The sequence below is a fragment of the Netta rufina genome (genome assembly GCF_964035555.1).
Source record: "Netta rufina genome assembly, chromosome: 2".
In the NCBI taxonomy this organism is placed as follows: Eukaryota; Metazoa; Chordata; class Aves; order Anseriformes; family Anatidae; genus Netta; species Netta rufina.
Window position 1 is genome coordinate 47,640,641 of NC_140124.1, and position 21,161 is coordinate 47,661,801.

At 39.7% G+C, this 21,161-nt stretch overlaps 1 protein-coding gene across 3 annotated transcripts in view; it reads right to left on the bottom strand.

Annotated features, from left to right (window-relative positions):
* The window catches only part of KCNG2 (potassium voltage-gated channel modifier subfamily G member 2), a 54,221-nt gene that overhangs the window by 18,758 nt on the left and 14,302 nt on the right, over nucleotides 1-21,161 (bottom strand). Inside the window, exons 2-4 of one of the 3 annotated variants that reach the window (XM_084281251.1) lie at nucleotides 19,488-19,662; nucleotides 13,842-14,000; nucleotides 2,296-3,119 (exon numbers count right to left, since the gene is read on the bottom strand). In XM_084281251.1, coding sequence (XP_084137377.1) covers nucleotides 2,296-3,039 — 744 coding nt within the window. In that variant the 5' untranslated portion in view covers nucleotides 3,040-3,119; nucleotides 13,842-14,000; nucleotides 19,488-19,662. The remainder of the gene's footprint in view (nucleotides 1-2,295; nucleotides 3,120-13,841; nucleotides 14,001-19,487; nucleotides 19,663-21,161) is intronic. The other 2 variants (XM_084281252.1, XM_084281253.1) reach the window with 2 other exon arrangements.

Below are 21,161 nucleotides of genomic sequence, written 5' to 3' on the forward strand. Positions count from 1 at the left end.
ATAAATGAAAATGTTCATATTTCTTACAGTATAGCATTTTCTCTAGGTGTCTAATATTGATAATTTTTTTCATCCTCTTCCATTTTTCAAAACATTTAAAAATGTTAATGCGAGAACTGACTGCAGTATGCTAGTGTCACTCTCATCTATGCTGCACAGAGGCACAAAATTATCTTTCACCTTCTAATCGCTACTGCCTAAGCTTGCAAATTCAAGGATTGTATTAACCCTTTTCATTTTATACTGCAAAAGGAACTTATATTTCATTGATGGTCCTCTACATCCTGTTTAGAGACTCCCCATTTTTGCAAGAGTAAGTTTGCCTTCATTTTCATTGCACAATTTTTTACCTGTTTGTATGAAAATATGCTCCTTTTAATGGCCACAGATTACCAAGAACTCCATGCTTCTCTCATATGTTTGCTCTGTCCCCCTTATTACGCTTCTCCTCCCAAAAAATTTTATTAGTGAATAGTCCCTATTCATGTTCTGATCATTGGTAAAAATGTAAGGAGCCTAAACTCCAACAGAGTATTCTGAAAGCAATTGTTCAGCTCTCATTTAAAGCAAGGAACATCTAAATATAAAATACATCTCAGTTTTCAACCGTAAAATATCCCTCCTGTGCCTAAAATTCTAGCATACTGGAGCACTATTGTTTAATTAGAGTAAAAGGCATACATTTTAGAAATAAACTTTTTATTATTATTTTTAATTATTAGGACAGTATAGCTTTACCTCTTACCCAGTTTAGCTACTATCCTCAAATTTTGTATGATAAAAAGCCTTGAAAACAAAGGTGTCATAATGAATCAACCATTAAGCAACATAATAAATATTTTTCTTTTTTCTTGGCATGAACTGCTGCTATTAAATGATTCAAATCAAACAACTCAGTTGATATCTAACCTAAGCATACAAGCAAAGGTTGGTTTAACTGCACACAAAGTACTCAGTCAAATGCAGCATGAGTTTCTGTGGAATTGCTGGACCCATTTTCCATCTGCAAGCTTTTACTTCCAACAGTACAAAACACTAAATGTCTTCTGTCAGTTAATGACCACTCTCTTTCTGTTAATAGCAGTGAGTGATGAGCCATTCAGCACCTAGGAGATGGCACACAAGAAGAGATCTGCTTTAAGGTGAGTTTAGTATTCAACTAGTAGACAGAACTTGACTGGATGAAGTACTGTCTTGGGAGGTGAAGTTCAGAAATGCATTTAATGATCATTGGGCTAGAAAAGAAGCCCAAACTTTTAGCATCTTGCTTGGATCTGAAAGGAAGGCGTGGGGAGCTGGGAGGTTGGCCTCTTCTCACAGGTAGCTAGTGATAGGACAAGAGGGAATGGCCTCAAGTTGTGCCAGGGGAAGTTTAGGTTGGAAATTAGGAGACATTTCTTCTCAGAAAGAATAGTGAGGAATTGGAAGGGGTTGCCCAGGGAGGTGGTGGAGTCACTGTCCCTGGGGATGTTCAAGGAAAGGTTGGACCTGGCACATAGGGACACAGTTTAGTGGGTGACATTGCTTGTAGGGTGATGGTTGGACCAGATGATCTTGGAGCTCTTTTCCAACCTTCATGATTCTATGATTCTATTCTATGATCTGGATAAAACTAAAGAGGCCATGAACTCTGCTAAAAGTTGCCACTCCAAACCCATTAGATTGCATTCCAGCATGCATTGAGTTCAGTTGTGAAAGTCCTCCTTTATCAGTCTTCACATGAACCCTCTTTGGCCTACATACAGTTAATTCTAGGAATCTGAACTTCTGCACAAACAAAGCACTAAATCCTTGGGAAATTTACTCTGTTTCTACAGTTAAATCTCTGCCTCAGCTTCCCTGCCCTTTAACTCACCTGTAGTATTAAAATATTGTTAGATATGTTTTTTACAGTGAGTTACTGAGGGTTCATTAAAATGAGTACGTTAAATTTCTTCTAAGGAAAACTGATCTGTTAGCTCTTAACTCTGAATGCTCTTCAAAGCATTAACTCCCAAGCAAGGCTAATTTTGATAACCACAACAGCTAGTTTTTCATCTTGTCATGATAACAGTAAACAAATCTGTTAGATAAAGCTGTCGACTTGTGTAAACTGGCAAAGATGTGCTGGCAAGATAGAGCTTGGCCCCGTCTTCCCTCAATATTAAGTGCATAATGCTTGCTGTGCTCAACTCTGGCCAGCTCTCCACATCACAAATACTGAATATAATACCTGCAAGAGCGACTTTGCCTATCACCTTCCATGAGGAGACAACAACGCAAAACACACTTTACTCTGAGAAAAGCTGCACTCACCCGATCTTCTTCTTCTCTGACATCTGGCATGGTGCTGATACAGAGGCTGACTGCAGTGATGGCAACAAAAGAGATTGAAATACAAGCAAAGATCTTTCCTGGGATCCCTGAGTGGGGGTTCTCCACCATATCCCTGAGCTTTCTCATGCACAAACTCAGTCGGCTATTGTCCTGGAAGGCACATTGCGTAGTTTCACTAAATACCATCTCCCCTTCATACAGCCTGGCCTCAGCTGCCTCCTCCTCTTTCTGTCGCAATCTCTTTTTACAGCACCACTCCAGGTGGTCCTCTTCTATTCCCCAGTACACAAGCTCCTCCTGAAAAGAAAGAGCACACATCTCCCTGAGCAGCCTCAGCTTCCCAGCTGTCAGGAAAGTCATGATTGTCCTGAAGGCACAAGGATTACGGTCAAAAAAAAATTCATTGCAGCTAACATCATAGTCATCACAGATGTTCATGATCTCATCATAATTGTTGCAAGATTTTAGCTTCCCAAGCCTGGTCAAGGGGCAGTTCTCCAAGGTGGTCCATGGGATTTTGTATTTAATGCCACCTACATTGATGATCACAAACCTGGTCCGGTCATCCAGGCGGGCTAAGCAGCACAAGTCTTCCCCAGGGTGCAGAAGTTTGGCCTTTTTGTAGAAAAGTCCTTTCTTGGTTTGCACTTCACACAAGCTTTCCAAGTTATTGAAGGAGTAGGAGCTGAACGCAGGATCTGCATTTCCAGTGAGTAATGCCATTTCTTAATACATTTATGGAGTTCATAGGGAGGTAGGGGCTACTCAAACAAGAGCATCTGGTCCTTGATTGGAGAGTTGGTCTGTGAAACAGAATTTTTAAACAACAAAATGAATACTTTGCTAGGTGAAAAACAACCTCATCTCATTAAACTTTTCTCCATGACATTACTTTCCCCCCTATTATGTTAGAACCATATTCGTCCTATGCCCGCTGAAGAGTAAGAACTTAAACTGCAGTAAGGTTGAAAGCCATGTCCACACTTCTATAGTTTAGTCATTGAATGAATGGAAAAAAAAAAAAAAGTGTGTTACATTTTCAGCAATCTCTTCTACAGGTTCAAGCTCTATCCCAGATGCCTAGGGAAAGGAAAATGGGGCTTTTAGATAAATGGGAATTTACATTTTAGCAACTTAAGGAAGGAACTTAGTTGCAAATCTTTTTTGATTATTTTGACCCATCTATTTAAAATACCCATCACAAAAATGCCTGAAGTGTGAGGATAAAATGCATGTCTACAGTACCATCAGAAATGCGATTGCAGTAATGCTGGTAACTGCTATTTTAAATTTGCCAAGTTTAGCTACTAATAGCAATGAATATGCTGGAGCTGAGAATCAAGTTTGCAGCCAGCACCCAAGCCAGTTTGGGTGCTTGAGCACAAAGTGTGTACTACTGAGATTCATTTGCTACTGTTGTCCCATCAAAATGCATTAAAAGCTATACTGGGCATACCTACCAGTAGATAAAAGCAGAAAAGCTGTGCTGTCATGCCTAGGTAACTGCCATACAGTCTAAAGAAATCTCCTGCAGGGAGGTGCACATCCTGCCTCTGAGTGGAGGCTGTCAGAGGTGGCAATCTGGAATAGAAATCACTCCAGGAGCCTTGGGAGATTCTGGTGTGGTTAGACTAACTAATAGAGATAGAAAGAATACCCTGCAGCCCAGCAGCAACTCTGAAATGGGAAGCTGAACCTCAGAACAAAGCAGAGCTGGAAGCGACCAGCTCATTGCTTTTATTTCTGGGTAATGCAGAATCCAGCTGATCCCAGTTTAATAGAGTTAGGTATAAGGTAGTGATGGCTCTGCCCTCTTCCTGACAAATGTTCCTGAACAAATAACCAGGGTGAAATCAGATGGATTTTTCCACTGATCTGAAAGGGGTGGCAGAAAGCAAGGGGCTGGGAAATGGATTTTACCTTCCTTTTCTAGCCAGGCTACAAGACAAAAGAGAAGTTTGCAGCTTTTTAATGTGAGGTGAAAGATTCTTGCTGCAAGAAGTTTTGCTCAGACAGCTAAGTAGGCTAATATGCTGCTGCACTCTGCCTTACCCAATCAAGCATTATGGTAACTCCAGGATTCAGTTTGTGCTTTCTGCTTACACATCCTTTACCACATAATCATCCACAGATCTCTTGAACACATTTTTTCACCTGTTATGTTGCTTCCTCACCTTTTCCAGAGTTTTCCACCAAAGTTCTCCATGGCTGTCTCTCCAAAGCGGTATTAGGATGTCTTGAATTGCTACCGTGTAACTACATTAGTGAATCACCTAAAATTTCCTCAATTGCTTAAATGCAAAGTAGGAAACAAGAAATTGGTGTGAGTGTTGAGACTCCACATGAAAGATTTGGACAGAGAGTGGATACAATGATGGTGAATGGTTTTAAGAAGAGAATGTAGAAACCTTGCAAGCTGACAAAGGACAGGAGAAAAAGTTGAAGTATGAAGGATAGTCTAATGTTACTGATGACAAGATGGTAACCATGAGGTTGTAATTCCGTAATTTATAAGCAACATCTTTCTAATTCCCTTTGAGTCTCATGTCTCAGCCTGGAGAGGATACTGAACAAGAGGGTGCCAAGAAAAATTAGAGCACATTCCCAGAGACGCATATTCCTTTATCCATAATCAACTCACTATCTCTGAATTCATTAGACTTAATCAAAACAATCTCCAAAAAGAAGTGGTGAACGTTTGCTACTCAAGGCCATGAGTCACCCTCTAAATACTACCAACCACATCCAACTGAATCATGGCAATTGCAGCGGTATTCCCACTTCTGTGTTTCAGATACAGACATAAAATTTTAGAAAGGCATTTATGTTGTATATTTGTAAGAAGTCAGAAAAAGGCTGGTTTACATATAAAAAGGGTGCTCAGTCACCAAAAGATACTTTTTGGCACTGAGAAAATTTAAGAAGAGCCAATGATGCCAAAACGTTTCCAGATTAATTTAGGGCAAAAAAGTTTTTTCAGAGATTTCTTTACACGTGCCGACACAAAAAACAGACCAAATCTCATTCCTCTCACTAAGGGCCAGTAAAGGGTAAATGATAGCAACATTCACTCTGAGAAACAGGTGCTTTCATATCACAGGCCTGAGTGCAGCTGGGACTGCAAATACCATTACTGTCACAATAAGAGCGCATTGTAAGCACAGTGTATGCCTTAAGAATTTACTTTCTTGTTTCTTTTTGTCAGTAAGATAAAATATTCACTGCTGCTACTCTGGGAACTGTGCTTCTGTTTTCATGCCTTGCTTGTTACACAAGTCAACATTTAAAAAGTAATGTACGTTGTTTTGACATCAAGTCCAGGATTTGCTTTTCTCCTCTCCCTCATGTAGCAAGTCGTTGCATAAAGGAATCAGATACATTTCACAGAACTATTTTGAATCTAACCTTATATCTGTTTCTTCCTTCTTCCAAGAAGCAGCTAATTCAATGTGAAAATCTGGAAGTATATTTTTTATTACAAAATCTTGGGCTTACAGATGGTTAGTTTTTTATGTTGTGAATATAAAGTTATGTTGATTAAATGTAAAGCTTAAGGATGTATCTATTCATTTTTATTTTTATTTTTTGGGATCATCAGTAGATAAACAGAAAGTAATATTAGAAGTAGTTACAGATGCTGCTGCGTTTAGTTTGATAGGCTGATTCTGGACATTAGACTGTTCAGCTCCTAAAGTAAATTTTTTGTCCTCATTCTTTGTAAGACAAATACTCCAGATTCCATAATTCATAACAGTATACATTATTAGTTGGCAGCAATTGTTTTGGAAATCTCAGCTAAAAGATAAGCATGTGTATAAAGTTGTATTATTATTCTTCTTGGCACCTCTGTGAAGTGGTTGCCCAAGACCAGGGCTGAGATGTCAGTGGAATGGCATGAAAGAGCTTGTTGTGCCACTGTAACTGCCCTACAGAAAAACAAAAGACATTAATGCAGGCTCCCAATCTGAACTCTATACTAAGAAGTAAAATAACCCTAGAAAGTTTGTTTCTGATCTTACATGCATGGAATGTACCATGACCTTCAGTGAATATTAAAGGTTATTTCAAAATTATTTGGGTCTTAAAATAGTTTTTGCATGCCTACTGGAAAGCATCCCATTTAAGATTAACTTAAAAAACCAATAGTTCCAGAAATGATGGTACATTATCATCCATTCCTACCATTCGATCAGACACATAGGTGCAGGAAGGACAAGAAAAAAACCAGAGCCTGTAATACTCTTCCTGTACAGTGACACAGGACAGAATTTGGCTCTATATTTGTTGTTCATCATTTTAAAATGCTGCAGAAGAAATGCCATATAAATGCTTCAGTTTGAATGACAGACTGGGGTGGCAAGGAGCAAGAGCTGTCCTGCATGTGAGAGAGCAGAGGGAATGCACAGGGCTCTGGCTAGCAATGGCAATGAGCCTATCAAGAGCTTAGGGGTCAGGGCTGGTGGGCCAGAAGTGGGAATGGGGAACCCAGGAGAAATGTGCAGGAAAATGGTTAGGAAAGCTGAAGGCCACCTAGAATTGAATCTGATGAGTGTTATGAAGGACAGCTACAAGGGCTGCAGCAGGTGTGCATCAGCTGCAGAAGGAAGAGGAGAGAAAATGCTGGCCTGCTGCTGAATAGTACAGGGAACTGAGTGACAATGGAAAAGTCCAAGGTATCTATTGCCTTCTTTGCTTTGGTCTTTACTGCTAAGAATTGCCTGCAGGAATCCCAAGCTGTCAAGACCAAAGGTAAAGTATGGAGCAAGGAAAATTTGCCCTTTGTGAAGGAGGATCAGGCTAGGAAACACCTGAACAGACTAGACGTACACATGTCCATTGGACCTGACAGTATGCACGCACAAGTACCAAGTGAGATGATTGATGTCATTCTGAGGCCACCCTTGACAATCTTTCAATCAAGAGACACTTCTGAGGACTGGAAGAAAGCTGATTCTGGTCTTCAAGAAGGGCAAGATGGATCTGGGGAACTACAGGCCAGTCAGCCTCATCTTGATCCCCAGGAACATGATGGAACAAATAATCCTGGAAAACATTTCTAAAAACACGAAGGAATCACAAGAAGGTGACTAGGAGTCATCAGCAGGGCTTTATGAAGAGGGTAACGTGCCTGACCAACCTGACAGCCTTCTGAGATGATGACAAGCTTGGTGGACTAGGAGAGCAGTGGATACTTTTTATCTTGACTTTAGCAATGACAGGGATGCCTGCTGAGTCTTCAGACAAACGGAGAAAATACAGACTCGATTAAGTGGGCAGCCAGGCGGCCTGAAAACTGTCTGAACTGCTGAGCCCAAAGGGTTCTGATCAATAGCAAGAAGTGCAACTGGAGGGCAGTCAATAGTGATGTCCAATACTTTTTAATATCTTCATTAATGACTGCATGATGGGACAGAGTACACACTCAGCAAGTTTGCAGATTATATGAAATCGGGAGGAGCTGTTGATACATCAAATAGTTGTGCTGACATTCAGAGGGACCTGGACGTGCTGGAGAAATACATCAACAGGAACCTCTAAGAGTTCAACAAACGTGAAATGCAAAGTCCTTCCCCTGGGAAAGAATAAGAAAGGATAACCCCGCGCACCTGTACAAGCTGGGTGCCAATCAGCTAGAGACTGCAAAAGGGAATGGGGGTCCTGGTGGACTGCCCATTAGAAAGATTGCTGTCAGCAGGTTGAGGGAGGTGACATATTGGTGCAACACATTTGGGAGTGCCGCATTCAATTCTGGGCTCCCCAGTAAAAATGAGGCATGGATGTACTGGTGAAAATCCACCAAAAGGCCATAAAGACAATCAAAGGCTTGGAACATCCAACATATGAGGAAAGACTAAGAGAGCTGTAGCTGTTCAGCTTGGAGAAGAGAAGGCTCAGGGTGATCTGATTGATGTTTGTGAGATGGCAGGCAGTAAAGATGGAACCAGGCTCTTTTCAGTGGTCCCCAGTGAAAGAACAGGAGGCAATGGGCACAAATAGACATTTAGGAAATTGTTGCATTTCCTGTATTCTTCTTAAATGTAAGAAGAAACTGGTACTGTGAGGGTGGTCACACAGGCTGCTGAGAGAGGCTGTGGGCTCTCCTGGAGTATTCAGATCACAACTGGATACAATGCTGAGAGACTGCCTAGCTGATTGCTCTTTGAGCAGTGGAAGTTAAACTCAATGAACTACACAAGTCCCTTCCCACCTCAACTACTCTGTGATTTTGTGAATATGCTCTTTTGAACTTTTGCTTTAAGTTACAAAGTTCTGAACGTTTATACTCATACTATGGCAGCAAAAGGAAGCCACAAGGCTTTTTAGTAATTAAAGTTTTAAAATTTTCCTTGTGAAATGAAACACACTTTGACAGAGCACAGGTTACTTTGTCATAATTTGAAGTCGCAGACATGAAGCATAAATTAGGGTGAACACAAGATGCTTTCTCTCAAGTCCAAAGAGAGTTGAGTCAGTGAATTCATTCTGCAGCACTCAGCCATTTTCCGTCAGAGACAAACTTGACATTGCTGCCTACTGCCAAAGCAGTACCCACAGCTTGCTGTGACATTATTTATAATTTACCATGTACACAATTATTTTAATTGTAAAGCTTACACATGCAGTTGACCATACATGTGGTGGTATTACAGCTAATGCTTTGGATGAAAATGTTCAGGAAATCCATGTTATCCTTACACTTACTACATTTTGGTAGAACCTGGATTCCCTGCCAGACATTGTGAAACCTGAAGAGATGACAGAGATGAAGAGACGACAGCACCTGCTCCAGGGGCTTAAACAATATAGAACAGGTGGGATGCAATAGACAAATGGGAAACAAAAACAAAAACAAAAACTGAGACTAGGAGGATATGGAAACAATAAAACACACATCTTAGCAAAAAAGCAGACTTCTCCTGATCTGGGGAGTTTCTGAGTTTGTCCACATCAAATATTTTTGCAGTCTGATACTCGTCCATGCAGGCAGAGCATTCAAAACTCTAAGGGTTGCATTAGACTACTTCTGGCAGCAGTGTTTGAATATCTACATTCAAATTCCCTTGATAAAGGAACTACTCTACATGTGTACAAGTAGACCAAACTACAAGCCAAGACATATACAATGAGGTCAACAAGGGACTACAACTTAGACACAAAATTGGAAAGAGGTGAACCACAGCAAGACAGATCCAAGACTTTGTACCTCAGCTCTCCAATCTACGTTAAAGTATCTTTATACAAAGACATGGACAGAATTTGTCTCACACTTTTCTTTGAGTTTCTGTTTAAAGTTTTCTAAGCAAGAACCATCTTACTGCATATTTGTACCCCTCCAAGCACAACAGGGGTCTGAATTCTGCCTGTTGCTTTCCTACTTTCACATCACAAAAAAATGTTGTTTCATAAGGAATGAAAGTGGGACTGTAACACTGATTAAACCATAAGCACCTAAAGCATCTTTCTGCAAATTTTCTGGAGCAGAGACATCATTGATAAAAGCAGTTTTGGAATTAATCTAGATTTCAAAAATCATGAAGACATGTAAACACAACTTGTTTCCTATGTATGGTGCTGGCTTCACTCTCAAAAGACTCAAGGAAAAGAAAAAAAAAAAAAAAAAAGAATGAAAATCAGCACAAACTACTATAAACTAGTAAAAGGTATACCACAAAGGACAAAGGGGAGATGTGTTAATTTCACACATAGTATTTTCTATGTAACTCCAAAAAGTTGAACTTTACGTGTTTTTGTGTTTACTATCAATAACCTATTAAACACACTTAGAAAAGGCAGTAGTCCAAGAAGTTGAAATTATGAACAATCCTTTATTATTTTTTTCATTTCTACATCAGTTACAGGATCTAACGGAGAAAGGCACAGTAGACCAGAAAAGCTAAAATAGCCTTTTCCAGAATAGTCTGGGGCTACAGGGAGATGCTGTATCAGTTAACCCAGCAACAACAACAACAAAACAAAAACAGGAAGAGTCATACTGCAATGGTAGTTGCAAAATTCAGCATGTGAAACTGGACATTTTTGGCACATCCTGAACGTACATTTTCTTTTAACAATTTCATTAATTTAGTAGAGGAAAAAAGGAAATTTTCTCATCTTCTCTCACTACATCTTTGCCATGCTGCACAATTAGCTGAAATAATTCAATTTGTAAAATGAACAAGTCAAATAACTTGACTCAACACTAATTATTCTGACATGTATCCATAGCTATACAAATAGCTCCATTAGGCAGATTATGAGTTATCTAGTGGTACTGCACTTGCCAGAGCTGTACAGTGAAAGCATTATCACTGTGAAATTCTTAAGAAATCAGAGACTTGGTACAACAAGCTACCTTAAGATATAGGATCCTTATCTGTATCTCCATACCATAAAATAATGTTTTTCTGCATTTCCACAAGCTTTCATTGCTCTTAAACAGAATTTATTTATTTTTTCTGTGAAGCTATTTGCACATTTCAACTGCACAATAGATGAAGACAGACATGCTAGAAAACAGACAAATGAGAGGAACTAATGCTTGCTTTTACATTCTCCCCACAATTACAGAATTTTGTTCAGGCTAGCAAGCTTGAAGATGTCACAAATGTCTTAAAATTTGGAGTGCACTTTCAAAGTGTATTTAAGTAAAGGGAACTGATAGATCCTAAGCAGTAAAAAAAAAAACATAGAAGAACCTAAAAGATTTGGGAGATCCTACGAGGATTTTCTACAAAGTAGAAAAGTTTTTCCCTACAGTTCCGGTTAACTACAAACATGGATGAAGTATACAGTCTCATGAGTTTAAAATTAAAAGGTATTGTATGCAATGACATTAATGATAAACTAAAATCATGTTGAATTCAAAGGGAAACTTCTCTTTAAACAGAGAAAATGGGAATATTCTTCAGGTCAATACACAAATAACTTATGAATTACATGAGAGGAAGAATGTCAGCAGCAAAAAAAAAACACAAAACAAACAAACAACCAAAAAAAAACCAATGAAAATGCATAAGATCCAGTGTTAACTTATTAAATCTAACAAAAGGAGCAAGACACATCTTTATACAAACACTTTATCTTTTCTGTAAAGGATTTCATATGGAAGATAAAAAAGCCTAATGTTCATTTAAAACCTACAGGTACTTGATAAAGAACATGTATTTGAAAATATATGTCTAATAACCATTCATACAAACCTGTAAATGGCCCAAAAAGATACATAAGAAGAGGTACACTCACCCTTTTACTAGGAAAAGTGCCCCAGCAAATCATCATGAACATCTGGATGTGAAACTGGGCCGAGAGTTGCGTCATACAGTCTGAACTCCGTATTTCCAGTCAGGAGTGTAAATGCTACGTTTTGTATTAAATCAAGTATATTAGTCATCTGGGTGGGAAATTGCTAAGAATAGAATTGCAAAAATCAGTGGGATAGATCAGAAATAAAAGATACTGGTATCTGCATTAGAGAAGGAGCTATAAACTGCTTTCCCTACTGCAGCGATGCAGATCCACTGGAATACCTGAATCATAATTCCATGACTTGCAAAGACACCGTAACTCATTTGTTTTTCCATGCTGCCAGAATTTTGGCAACATAAATGAGATAATCTGTTTAATTTCCTGGGTGAGAGGAATAAACAATGCTGTTTTAACACCCTACACAGTCTGTCATTTGCATATGATAGTGCCATTCACATTGTACCTTAGGCCAGCTGTGGATGCATAATCGTGACTGAAGTACATATTTTTAAAAAAATGGATTCTGATGATCACACAGAATCACACATCTGATGATTAGTTATGCCGAAATACAGCAATCTAAAGGCATGGAAAGAAATATTTCAGATTGGCAACTAACACCACCTTAAGTAGCAAAGTTTAGTACTCATATACAACCATATCTGAGTCTCTTACGCTGGCCGATTAAACAGGATAGAAAAAGGATTAATTGTTAAATCTCCTAGAACAAACTCATGCATGATTCATAGAAGGATAGAAATTTCATCGTCTAGTCGCTGCCAGGATTCAGGATCAAAGGTACCCTGTTAGCATGGCTCGGTCACTGACCAAGCAAATGCAGAAAGAACACATTTTAATTTTAAACTCTTGAGACTGATCCATGTTTGTAGTTAACAGGATCAAACAGTACTCCATGCACAATCTAACTGCCTCGAACTCTAAAGTATATTTCTTGATCTGAAGTCTGTTCACTTTAGCCATCGCTAGGCTTTGTTCATACCTGGTACCTTGCTAATGTGTTCTGGAAACTAGAACTGATTATGAAAACACATTTTACAAGCATACTGTCTTCTTGTAACCAAACTAAGGCTTAATATACCTAAACAAATAAAACACAATTTGGACATGAAGCTCTGTTTTTAAGTAAAAATAATTCTGTAGGGAAAAACTTCTCTGCCTAAACTTTGTAGATTCTTCCAGTTTTTTACTACTTAGTCTCCCTCACTTCCCTTTTCTGATGAAAGCATACTCCAGATTTTAAGGCATAAGTGAAATCTTAAAATTCAGCCATTTGAGCATGGTATCAAATCAGCACAGAGACCACATAGGAAAAACAGGGATGACATGTAACTCTTTCCAGCTGAACCCATGATAATCTACCTGTGGTGGGCTAGCCTTGACTGGCCATGAGATGCTTGCCCTCTCACATCCCCTCCTCAGAAGAAGGCAGGGAGAAACTACAATGGAAAAGCTAATGGACTGAGGTAAGGATAGGGAGATCACTCACCAATTACTGTCACAGGAAAAACACTTGACTTGGGAAAGATTAATGTATGTCCAATTAATAACAGAGTAGGACAGTGAGAACTAAAATGAAAAACACTTTTCACTCACCCTCTCTTCTTCCCAGGTTCAACTTCACTCCCATTTCTGTGCATATGCACAGGGACAAATAGCTTAGCACAATATAAATAAGGCTGCACTTTTAGAACTGTTCTATGAGGTGACCTTCAAACAGAGAGGGTTTTTTAACTCTACAGTAGAGCTCCAATGAGGCATGGTGCCATGTACTGAACACTAAGAATAATGAAAAAAATGCAACTAACTGCTGCATAATGCAGTGAGCATTCCCTTTCCTCTGCTCTGTGGGCAGAATTAGGAAATCCTGCCTGCCAGACATGTTCTTAAATGAAAAGGCTCTCCAGATCTTGCCCTGTATACATGTTCCATTTTCACAACTAATAAGCTTCGTTGTCTGGAGATGAAGATCCCAGAGCCTTTCTATTCTGTGTAGTCTTTACCAAGTGACACTCACATTTTGCAGCTTTCATGTGGGGTGAACTGGAAATTTTGCAGAAGCTTGAAGTAAATTAATTTTATTTATTTATTTTTTTTTCTGAATTAAATATGAAAATGAATAATATAACTAGGAAAGTATCCCTCATGTGCTTATATTATTTTAAACATAAAATACCATTTTGAAACACCATTCAATTTCATGACATCTTCTGTTCTGAATTCCTCCTAGGCAGGTGCCTGTACTAACAACATTAACCTACTTAAAAAAAGCTGACAGGACGAAGTTAGAGCTTCTGGGTGGAAATGTTGCTGGTTTTGGCTGCTGGAATGGTAGTAGATGGCTTGGATATTTTTCCTCAGTCAGGTGACAGCAGAAACCTTTGGCAGTTTGGTGTAACAGATCTTGCAATCTTGACCTACTGAAAATGAAGATGAAAATTTATGAGGATGAAAAATGACCCAGAATAGTCCAAGGCATCTCTGTAATTCATCTCATCAGCATCCCACTTCTCCTTGCCCTGACTTGCCATTGCTGCATTCTGCAGAGAAACCCTTAAATTCGCTAAACATGTTTGTTCATTTCTCTTATTTCAGTGAGCTCGCGGAACAATGGTGATAGAATTTAAGACCTTGCTCTCTATACGTCTGTATTTTTGATGGACTTCTCTAAGTGACACAGTGGCAATGAGGGAATTTCACTGTGAAGATGACGGCTTTAAAATCAAGTAAAATATGACTGTCCCAATTACGTGCAATATCTTCAACAATCATATTGAACCCTTCAAAAATTATGTCCCTTTCCAAAAACCCTGGAACAGGTGCAAGAGGTAGGGTGACAGACTCAATAATTGTGTGCATAACAGATGAAAACGTTGCAGTGACATCTTGTTGGAGAGCACTGGTGGACCAGAGGTTGCAAATACAGACTCTGGCATAACATTAGGGAGAACTGCTTCAGTGACAGAAACACAAGAAGCTCAGCTCTAACCGTGCCTCCTGTCTAGGGGTTTTTGACCCAACAAGTTTATAAGAACTACTGAGTAAGGAGAGCTTTTGGGGCAATGAAAGTAGGTGAGAAAACAGTATGTTAAGAAAACAATCCAGGCCTTTGGGTGATGCTCAGGTTGGTAATTTATTTACTAATTGTTTTAGCAGGTATTTCATTGTGCTAGCACATGTACAATTGATGCCCTCCATGAGAAAGCACTCCTTTTTTTCAGAACACTTTCTGCTTGTGCCAAACTGTTGTTCTACCTGAAATGTCAACAGATACACAGAAATATCAGGATAAAATAAAGCTATGGGGTTCATTTAACAGCATTACTGCTACCGACAGGGGGTTGTTTCTGAGCAGTTATTTTCATGTTGCGAAAGAACATGTTGTTACTCACAAAGCATACATTATTCTGCAAGTGCTGCAAACAATAAATCTTTCTGCCAGATCACAGAACCGTAGAATGGTTTGGGTTGGAAAGAACCTTTAGAGATTTTCTAGCTCACCTTCCCCCGCCATGGGCAGGGATACCTTCCTTTAGACCAGGCTGCCCAAAGCCCCATCCAACCTGGCCTTGAACACCTCCAGGGATGGGGCATCCACAGCTTCTCTGGGCAGCCTGTGCCAGTGCCTCACCCCCCTCTGAGTTAAACATTTCCTTGTAACATCTAATCTAAATCTACCCTCTCTCAGTTTAAAACTATTACCTCTTGTCCCATTGCTACATGCCTTTGTAAAAAGTCTCTTCCCATCTTTCTTATGAGACACTTTTAGGTACTGGAAGGCTGCTAAAAGGTCTCCTTGGAGCCTTCTCTTCTCCAGGCTGAACAGCCCCAGCTCTCTCAGCACTTCTTCACAGGAGAGGTGCTCCAGCCCTCTTATTATTTTTGTGGCCCTCCTCCAGACCTGCTCTAACAGGTCCATGTCTTTCTTGTGCTGGGGGACCCAGAGATGGATGCAGTACTCCAGGTGGGGACTCAGAAGGGTAGTGTAGAGGGAGAAATCCCAGTACCTCTGGCACACTCCAATCCTCATGGATTTCTTCTCCAAGTTGTTCTTCCCCTATATCATAAATCTCATTACCATCAGAAAGATGACCAGGAATTTAAAGCTACTGCAGTCCATTACCACCCAAAATTCTCCTTCTGTGAGGAAGGCTCCATGAGCTGCACTATCTCATCATTTTAAAATTGAAATTTAGAGGTTATTAATCCAAGGGCTTTGTTCAGAAGGTGTGTAAGACTTCTGCAGAATCCAGGGCTTCTTCAGGGTTCCCAGTAGATGATCATTCTCACTCAGTTCTAACTTCCCAGTGCAACTTACACGTAACAAAACTCCATAGGTGTAGGGTTATTATGTGGTGTTGTGCAGACACACAATGGATTTCACATAAGCAAAATCACTATGACCACATAAACTAATTTACCCTGCACCTGGATTATGTTGGATATCTGACACTTCAAGTCTGAAGATAAATACCGTGTACTGCATGATCACCCTAGTGCCTGCCTTGATGACTTCACTCACAACTGTATGTACAAAGGGCAACAGATCTGTGGGAACCCCATTACCAATGGAAAAGAAAAAGGTGATTAAGATGTTGGTGATCTGGGCCTGTAGAGTTGTGGAAATTGATTCTCTAAGTTCCCTCTTCCCAGTTTGCAACTCCAGGTTGCTTGCTCCTTCTTCATTCCACCTTTACCTGATAGGCCAGCATAGTAGCTAGCCATTTTATTTTTTCAACTAAAAGGGTATATATGACTATTCCATTTTCAGCAGTGGAAGGCTGCTTTAACTTTCTTTGTTGCCAGAAGCTCCAGCATGCTCTCAGAAGACCTGGAGACTGCCACATGTAGTCATAACTTTGCACCTCTTTTTCTCAGACCAATGCTCCTGACTGCCAAAGAAGGCTCCCTAGAAGGTGTTCTGCAGGTGAATAAGCTGGTCTAACTCATCAGGTCACTTTTTTTTTTTTTTTGGTGGTGAAGTGCTGCATTACCAGCGTTGCTTGGGGAGAGTAGCTTGATGCTTGACTAACTGAGAAAGCAGAGTTTCACAGATAACAACAAAAAGGAAGGTATGACACATCTCAGTTTCAAGTTTGTATTGTGAGTGGCAAATATCTAATATGCCTTGTCCACTAAGGAATTTAGAGCCTGGTCTCTATAAAGGCAGTTTCACTCCATAACAAAAGTACTGAGTAAAAGTGTTTCTATGGCACAGTGTTTATATGCTCAACAGCTCTGTGATATTTGCATCATGAAATAAAACAGAATACCCCAGATTTACCTACCTCTATTTTACTTATCCTATGGTATTACTCCCAAACAAAACTTCATTATTTTGTTATTGTTTTCCTGCTAGACACTTCTACTACTCATACAGAAGGCATTGAGGAAATGTGCACAAAAAAAAAACTTTTGTCCTCTGTCCTCCTGAAAATTTTCAATAAATATAACATTTCATAAAATATAAATTCATATCCCCTTTGCTTTCTCACCAAGTGAAGAGTAAACATGGATATCAGTATCTACAAATGTAAGTAAAGATAAGTAAATAAGTAGATAACAGCTACTTAATGAGGATGTTTGAAAGGAAAGCATGTAATCTGATTTGTAGTGTATAATTCTTTTTGCATAATTTATTTTACACTTTTATTTAATGCATTTAGCAGTCTCAGTAGCTTACACTGATGCAGAATTGTTTAGCTTAAGCTCTGAACAAGTAGCTGCTCTCGTTTATTCAGTCTCCTTTCTAACAAGAGAATTAGCTCTCCAAAGTCAATCCCATACAACTACATGAAATAAATATTAGACTGCTGAATAATTCTACATCCTGACAGGAATTTGCAGCCCCATTTGGTCTCAAACACTGTGCCAAAGTATAGCATCATACTCCATAAGCCCTAGCCTGAATTGACTCAACAGGAATTGAAAGGCTATGGAAACAGGCTTCTAGGGATGTAAATCCTCAGGCTGGAACAGGGGGGATCGCTGGCAATGCCTGCCTGATAGAGCTAATCAGTAGAAAAGATCCTATCAGTGTCATACAATGAGTCTGGTTCATAATGTAAGTATCTGTGTTTGTAGTCATTACATGGATCTTTTGAGGCCATAAAGAATAGCCTCATGATCTAGAAACTAAGCAAAATGTAAAATAAATATATGACATAAGCTAACATAAACGGGTTTACAGAAAAAGAATGGGAAAGAGAAATCACTTAGCCAAACCTCTTGTGGTTGACAAAGAAATGTAAATCGCACTGTTCCAGAGAAACTGTGATAATGAACTAAGATCGCTCGGTGGTTTTATGCTTACAACAACTAATAAGTCAAAAATAAATATGTAATTTCCTGAAATGCTGTGAAGAAGGAGAAGTGAAGGATAAAAGGCTTTGAATAGAGACAAATATGGTATAAAGCAGCTACTTCATTATTGTAGAGCATAATCCAAGGCTATGCTGAGTCCCTGCACATGTAAATTAGTAACTGCCAAGCAAAATATAATAGTAGTAAGCTCTCTACCTTCTCAGAATCAGGCCTTTAGTATGCAATACCACCTAAGAAAACTGTTTCCAAGTAAATGCATAACTGCTACTAAGGACAAGCTTAAATGTGTGTGTGTGTTCCCCTTATATATTTTCCCCATACATCTATATATTACACATACACACACTTATATCCACACACATACAGATATTTTCCCCTGAACACACAGGGCAACGACAGACATGAGATTCGAGACATGAAACACATGTGCATTTCCAAGTACAGCCCTCAGGAGCACAGGGCAGGGAAAGAACAAGGGTCAAATCAGCCATCAGCTCCTGCCAGCTTACAGTGGAAACAAGAAAGCTTGAATCTGGTGCCCACCCAGAGGGCAATCTGAGACACCCTGGGATATCTGAGAATGGCAGACGTGATGTTGGTGTGATGTGTGTGGTAGCACTAGAGCCTACCTCTCTGTTTCTCAGGAAGCTATAGAGAGCAATGAGGTTGCCTCTTGGTCTTCTTTTCTCCACACCAGACAACCCACGTATCCTCAGCCAGTAGTTCCCTTCCCTTCCCTTCCCTTCCCTTCCCTTCCCTTCCCTTCCCTTCCCTTCCCTTCCCTTCCCTTCCCTTCCCTTCCCTTCCCTTCCCTTCCCTTCCCTTCCCTTCCCTTCCCTTCCCTTCCCTTCCCTTCCCTTCCCTTCCCTTCCCTTCCCTTCCCTTCCCTTCCCTTCCCTTCCCTTCCCTTCCCTTCCCTTCCCTTCCCTTCCCTTCCCTTCCCTTCCCTTCCCTTCCCTTCCCTTCCCTTCCCTTCCCTTCCCTTCCCTTCCCTTCCCTTCCCTTCCCTTCCCTTCCCTTCCCTTCCCTCTCTTTCCATTTCCATAACAAAAGATCCTTCAAATTTATAACTTTTTAAAGTATGCCACTCTGACATCAGAAGTCAGCACTGAGTATCAAGGGATCTCTCAGAAAAGATACTGACTGAAATAGCAAAAATACTACTAAAAATCAATTGATTTCTACATTTTTGTAGTGCACATAAACCTAAAATATTCTGTAATTAAAACTGAGTGCTATGCTTGAGGAAGTTTTTTGTACGACTCACAATAGGCTGGTATATTTATTACTAAATGTTTCTTGTTTTATTGAAGCAGAACGTATTCCCAGAATTTCTGTTAAGAGGTATATCCCCTTTTAATTCTTCTGTTAAATGTAATTGCTGCAGATACTGGTTTTGCTTGTACTCAGCCTATGCATTCAAATTTCCGATGTGCATAGCTTGATTGAGTGTCTACTTGAGTGTCTACACAGGTACTTGTCACAGGAAGCAGGTGGAAATATGTATATGTGTGTTTATGACAATATATATGCATCTAAGCTGAAAACAGAATACATTATTCCTGGATTTGGAAAGAACATACCTTGACAGTCCACAAGTAACAAAAGGGCTGTGCTTTTCCTTTCAGACAGTGCTCACACATTCATTCTAAGGTACATATACATAAAGAAGAGTCATATTGCAGAAGAGAAGCCAGCACAAGGGTCAAAGACTGTCAGTTGGTGTCACCTCTTCTGGTGCTGGATAAATGTTGTCATCTAAAAATAGGAGATACCCTTCTCGAACTGCATTCCTCAGGAATCACAACAAAAAAAAAATGCAAGTTTCCTTCAAACCCTAGAAATCGCTCTATTCATTTTACTTATATGGAAAAAAAGCTCAGTGATAAAAATAATATAACTAATCAAATAGATATATTTTTTCTGTAACACCTATGTGAGGATCTCATGCTTTTACCCTTTGCCTCTGTTTTATGCATTCTCTGCATTCCCACTTGATTAAAGGCAACTTGCATTTTGTTACAGCTATAGGAAAGTCAGGGTCATTGACTTCACCAGCCCACAACAGTTAAAAAAAATAAAAAATAAAAGCTACTTTTCATAATGCATATAAAAAACATCAAATAAGCATTAATTGGTAGCTGTTTCAGAATGCTTATATATTGTGCTGTTTGTCACACTGTCATAAAATGTTATAAATGCACAGCTAATAAAGATCTTAATTGTACATGTAGTCTCGCAATATGGACTGCTTATTTGCATCTAAATATAGAAGGTTCATTTTAATTCTGGATATACGGAACAGCATACAGCAAAGAATGTCCTCACTCTTGTAAAACTTGTTAAGATTTTCAGATTTCTGATTAATTTGCACACAGAAAAACCAGTGTTTCTTCAGCTCCAGCAGACCTACTGGATTCAGTGAGGCCCCACTGAATGAGCTGAAAAAGAGAAAAGCAAAGAATGAGAAATCACTACACTGGAGCCTTCCTGAAAGAAGAGTGCAAAATAGTAGCAATAAGATGAGGACAAGGTAAGGGACAGGACAACACGTATCCTCTTTTCACTCCCCAGTGTCACACTCCGAAATGGCTTTATTTCCTGGAAAGAGTGGAACATCAAAAGCTCCACTGCCCCCAGCCAAGTCATCCCAGGAGGACAGTGGAGAGGAATCCTATAGATGCCATAGACATCTTCATGCCAAATTTTCCCGGATGTGCCATAATTGCTGCCAAGCACCTCCCTTTTAGACATTGACTTTTACACCCTTGCCAGTGTTTAATGCTTCCTCCTCCCAAGGAAATCTTGAGCTTCTTTTTTTCCTAATTAATGAATAAAACAACTTCTTCTGTTCTTCTAACAATCCTGTGTAGTGATTTCTCATTCTGCTACTTTCCTAATAAAAAGGCATGGAGCTACTTTTTTTTTACTTTTCAATCTAGGAGTTGGTTGGAAAAAAACTTAATCTGGTCCAACCATCACCCTACTGTTCCAGTGCCTGACTACTCTAAGAAGAAATGTCTCCTAATTTCCAAACTAAGCCTCCCCTGGTGCAACTTGAGGCCATTCTCCCTCTAGTCCTGTTGCTGGTTATCTGTGAGAAGAGGCTGACCCCCAGCTCCCCACACCTTTCTTTCAGGTAGCTGTAGAGAGCAACAAGGTCTCCCCGAGCCTCTTCTCCAGGCTAAACAAACCCACTTCCCTCAGCCACTCCTCATAGCACTTGTGTTTCAAACCCTTCACTAGCTTCTTAGTCC